The sequence below is a fragment of the Carya illinoinensis genome, chromosome 9 (genome assembly GCF_018687715.1).
Source record: "Carya illinoinensis cultivar Pawnee chromosome 9, C.illinoinensisPawnee_v1, whole genome shotgun sequence".
Lineage (NCBI taxonomy): Eukaryota > Viridiplantae > Streptophyta > Magnoliopsida > Fagales > Juglandaceae > Carya > Carya illinoinensis.
In genome coordinates, this window is record NC_056760.1 from 7,286,353 (window position 1) to 7,291,404 (window position 5,052).

The 5,052-nt window shown below is 39.3% G+C and overlaps 2 protein-coding genes across 2 annotated transcripts; one reads left to right on the plus strand and one right to left on the minus strand.

Moving 5' to 3' along the window:
- Positions 1–1,857: 1,857 nt before the first annotated feature.
- LOC122275304 (olee1-like protein) lies at positions 1,858–2,908 on the plus strand. The gene is made up of 2 exons (XM_043084308.1): positions 1,858–2,070; positions 2,327–2,908. The coding sequence occupies exons 1-2, from the start codon at positions 1,917–1,919 to the stop codon at positions 2,668–2,670; spliced, it is 498 nt and encodes a 165-aa protein (XP_042940242.1). The 5' UTR covers positions 1,858–1,916; the 3' UTR covers positions 2,671–2,908.
- A 1,239-nt stretch (positions 2,909–4,147) lies between these two features.
- Positions 4,148–5,052, minus strand: LOC122275305 (dof zinc finger protein DOF1.5). The gene has a single exon (XM_043084309.1). The coding sequence runs from the start codon at positions 4,840–4,842 to the stop codon at positions 4,357–4,359; it is 486 nt and encodes a 161-aa protein (XP_042940243.1). The 5' UTR covers positions 4,843–5,052; the 3' UTR covers positions 4,148–4,356.

Genomic DNA, 5,052 nt, shown 5'->3' on the forward strand with positions numbered 1-5,052 from the left:
AATATATTCGTAAATCTCAACTGAACTTTTCATCTGTATAAATATAAAAATTTTCAGACTGTGGGATTGGTGCTGGCCCAGGTTTTACCGCCATGGGTTGAAGTTCAATTAAAATGTGTAGACGGAGAAATAAATTACCACTGTGCTCTCAGGGTGCCATTTTCTCTCCCTCTCTCTCTAATTAGGAATTCAAGTTCCATCATTTGTTGTACGTAGTGTGTCTTTGCATTGTTATCCCTTTTGCAACCTGAAATTGAAGAAGTTAACTCACCATGCATGCCGTCCCTTTAATCTGAAAGGTAATTTTCAAAGGTACTTCATAATTTTGGAGGCCCTTTCTTCATAATCCTCTACTATTCAAATTGTGACTCCATATAGACAGCCGTGTTAGCATTTAATAGTCCTTTTCTTTGCTATTATTACTCGCTCTTTCAAATCTGTGGGTTGCTTGTGATCTTTATTTTATGATCACTATTGCCATAACATGGGCATGAATCAGGGTGGAGTCACATATATAGTGTGCATGGAGATTTTTTTTGGAAGGGGCAAAAAAAAGAGAAAATTGGTCTCATGAAGAAACCATCTCTGGATTCCTAATTCCTTGTTTTTTTATTTGGCATAAAGATCCTATTAAGCCAGCATGCCGGCCTTTTCGATCGATACTCCATTCGGCAATAATTCATGGATGGAATTTTGATCACGTTCATGAGGATAATTCACTGTCGACGGAGGGAGAAAAGAACTGGCCGGTGAAATGCTTAGTAAAAGGAAGGTGTAAATAGCTACTGTGTTTTCAGACACGATGGCATGGAGGACTGAAAGCATGAGCTACCTAGGACTATTTTCGACCGTGTGCATATATAGTAGCAAAAAAGCAAATTCAGTGGTTGAGTGTTACTTCATCAATGTAAACGCCTTGAGTCGGAACTAAGGGTTCCCTTTTTCCTTGAAGTAGAAACCTTCAGATTGCCAATAAGGAGACCTATCAACGTTGACTTGAATATTAATATAGATACACAAATGCAAAAGGGATGAATCTTCTAGCTCACCTTTTTGGCTATTGGTGTACATAGGTTTTTGTGAAGGAACTCGATCTGAAGATCACTGCATATCAACTGGTATTAGCATGAAAGATGGGGTAGTTTAGGTTAGTGTTTTCAAAGTACCATTTAATACAGAGGCTAGAATTATTTTTTTTTTTAGGGTACCAAAAATACAAAAAAAAATAATTTCGTACTGTTAATGGAAATTTTGTATGGATTTGAATATTGATCTTTTAATTTCGTCGTGAGTGATAATTATTACACAAGTTTGGCATATCCTTTTTTTTTTTGGGTACTAGAGGATCTGAACCATTTGATTTGTGTTTGAAATGCCGGGCCCATGTGATAACATGGATGGCAGAACTTTTTTTTTTTTTTTTATATCATTGGGTGTCTGGGCCAGCTTACGCGCATCTCGACTAATCCCACGGATCCTGAAGTTAACAGTCAGGTAAACCTCCAATGACCCTGAAGGGACTTGAACTAGTGATTATTAGAGAGCAAATCTAAAACTTGACCAATTAAACTACACCTCAGGGCGATGGCAGAACTTATACCTATTCTTAGTAATATCATTGAAAGAAAAATACTCATTCGTAGTTTCTTTTATTATTTTGTTATTTTTTTAGCGGAGAAAATATTCGAGACCAAGAGAGATTTAAGGGACGGAAGAGCAGGTCATATTGTCTTTAGCAACCACACAAAACAAAGGAAAAATTACAACCTCAGAAAAAATAACAGCCAACGAGGATACCTTAACAAATTCCCCAAAAGTAACTGCATGCTTTTCCTTTATAAAAGAGGGCCCCGTTGCTTTTTGCATAGTCTTCTGAAACAAAATCTACATACAAAGAAGAAAAGCAGGCAGCAACAATGGCAAAGTCTACTATCATTCTGGCCTCTGCCCTTTGCTTCTTGTCCCTCCTTGGTTTTGCTTACTGCGAAAGCCGCTTCTCCGTGGAGGGCAAAGTTTACTGTGACACCTGCCGTACCCAATTTGTAACAAAGGTCAGCTGGTTCATGAAAGGTACGTACAATCTCTAGAACGCTAGCTACTTTTGCAATCCAGTAACATTTTCGTTAGAAAAAAATGGATCCATAATATTACTTTTGCAACCCATGCATGGTACTGCCTGATTCATGGCTAAATCTTGTTGCCAAATTTTGCAATGTGATCAGATTGTGAACAATTCGATTAATTTGATTAAAAAAATCTGGAAATTCAGACGTCTCTGAGTACTGCTTGCATTGCTAAGCCAAAAGCTTTGTGTTAATTGGTGCAGGTGCAACGGTGAAGATTGAGTGCAGGGACCGTGAAGGTGGGAACGTAAAATACAGCAGTCAGGCAGAGACCAATGAAAAGGGAGCCTACACCATTTCGGTCGACGGGGAGCATGAAGAGGAGATTTGCGAAGTTGTACTCGTAAAGAGCAGCGACCCCGAGTGCAGCGAGGTCAGCAAGGACCCTTTCCTCAAGAAGAGTGCTAGGGTTAGCCTCACAATGAACAATGGCATTGTATCCCCAGTTCGTCTAGCAAACCCTCTTGGCTTCATGAAGAAGAAACCTATTCCTGAATGCGCTAAGGTGCTCTCAGAGCTCGGCATGTCCACCAGCGAGGAGCAATGAAGAAGATAATTTGACTTCATATATGGGGCCGGGATCCCTTTACCGAATAAACTGAGTTTTTTTGTTTTTTTCCTTTCATCATGTACTTCGAAAACGTTATGCATGCACTAATGCGGGGGTTTTTCTAGCCTAATTTCCAACCTTTATATGATTAATTGTTGATCTCTGGGGGCTAGTACTCCTCTTGTTGTAGTTTGCGGGGGTTTGGATCATGATATATAAATTCTGATTGTTTGCATAGTGTCTCCGGTATGGGTGTTGTGCTCATTAATTAATCTGGACTTTGCAACTTCATGTAATGAATTGAATAGGGATTGGAATCTTGTGTTTTTTCAATCTTCTGGTATTGGCTTTCCCCCTCCTTGATGGGAAAGATAATTGGAATGATAGAACTTCGAAGTTCGAAGGAGAAAACGTCCGAAACTCGGCCACATTCCATATATATATATATATATATATATTCCGACTCAATTCCCTCCATTTGATCAATAAATGTTATCTAGAGAGATGTTTGCCTTTTAAATTAAGTATAAAAAGAAAATGCTTGATCTCTCTGCATGCCCAAATGTGGGTGGGTGGGTGAGTGCATGGGTGGAGATTCCATATCAGATGGCAGCTACCTGCTTGCTGCATTCTCAGCCCGCCAGATCTAACGTACAGCAATACTTCAAGTAATAATTATTCCCGAATTTATATTTACATATTTTTTTATATATAGACAGTGGCATCAATATTATCCTGTTGATCTCCAATTCCCCATTTTACGATCTAGTACGTACGTATAATGTATTATGAAAGCAATTTATGTTAATGTCATGTTCGTAGGGTCTTATTATTCCTGTACTCGATTGGGGTATCCATGCATGCTGGGGCGGAAGATTCAAACTGAATTTCTATTAACACCTCCACCTCGATCTTCACTAATGTTTTCCATGAGCATGCTAGCTGCGTGGATTCAGATATTAATTCAGCTTGCACCATACATTCAAACTCAATATATGTTTCATATACATAATATGTATGACAGATATTTTATTTTATCAGTTGTGGGTTATTTATTTATTTTATATAAAATACCGAAGAAGACCGAATTTCAAACAAAATATCATCAGCACGGTGATCGAACAGTTTATATTCGTGTTTTTGCTTGCACTAATATCATGTACGTGTCTATGTTATATCGATCGAGTGATTTCATTAGCTTTTTTATTATCATTCACCCAATGATCTTATCCATCCACTTAATTTGCAACTATTTATGATGATGAATTGCATCCATTGATTTCCCCTGGATTTAAATTTGATGAATTTGGAACCATAACCCCTCTGATCAGATTTATTTTTTGCCTATATATATATATATATATATATTAATGTATGGAGACTAATTGTCAGTCAATAGGACTAGACTAGGTAAATGTTCATTCTAATGGTCGATCTCAGTGCTGCATGCAGTCCAAGTCAAAATCACCACCACTAATTAAATAAGACTTATATATATCACATATTAATACATAATTTATGCTAATAATTATATTATTTATGTGTTTAATTACATGTCTACTTAATTTAATTAGCTGAGCTGAACCTGTGTGTACATAGATGTACCTGTCTGTCAAAAAGTAAATGTTTTCGGATCTTGTCAATCTTGCTGAAATTCAAAAGCAGAGAACAAGAAAGGGAAGATCAAGTGCAAGTTTGACCACCTGAGCCAATCCTCCTCCGCTTCACCGGGAAAACATGCCGGAAACCGCCCTCGGTCGCCATGACATGCCACTCCTCCACCTCCCCTTCCAGCCCAAACTGGTGCACCCCAGCGGCATCATACAAGCAACTCTCAGAGAACCCACCTAGCCCTCGAGGCGGTGGCTTGGTTTTCCGCCGGCCAGCCCCGATAGGCACGTTACGAAGTGCCCCGCCGGCGGTCCAGTATCTCTGGCAGCCCTTGCAGAAATGTCTGGGCTGATTAACGTTGTAGTTGTTGAAGTAACAAAACTTGGTCTCCATGCTCTTGCATCTTGGGCACGGTATGATCTTATCTGGCCTCTTCTCCACCGACGTTTGATCTGAACCTTTTTGTTCTTGATCCGTCACTAGTCTATTCTGCAACGTAATGGTCTTCCCAAAAAGCTTGATTCCAGGCACATCTTGGCCTCCTTGGACGTTTGCCATGAAGGTGGGGTAGAGAGAGAGAGAGAGAGAGAGATGGGTCAGTCTAAAATTAGATAAATTTTGAGAGAGACTAGGGAGAATAATTTGACGGAGAGAGAGAGGTTTCGTGGTTCAGGGAGAGAGGGTATGGAAGTGCTGATATATAGGTGAAGGCTAAAACAACATGAAACCACGCAAAATATTGACGTAACAGCCGCCAAAAAGGCCATT

Bases quoted from the DNA above. Each gene is read 5' to 3' on its own strand.
- LOC122275304 (XM_043084308.1), top strand. From the start codon at position 1,917: ATGGCAAAGTCTACTATCATTCTGGCCTCTGCCCTTTGCTTCTTGTCC. The intron at 2,071-2,326 runs GTACGTACAATC...TAATTGGTGCAG, and splicing joins GGTCAGCTGGTTCATGAAAG to GTGCAACGGTGAAGATTGAG.
- LOC122275305 (XM_043084309.1), bottom strand. From the start codon at position 4,842: ATGGCAAACGTCCAAGGAGGCCAAGATGTGCCTGGAATCAAGCTTTTT.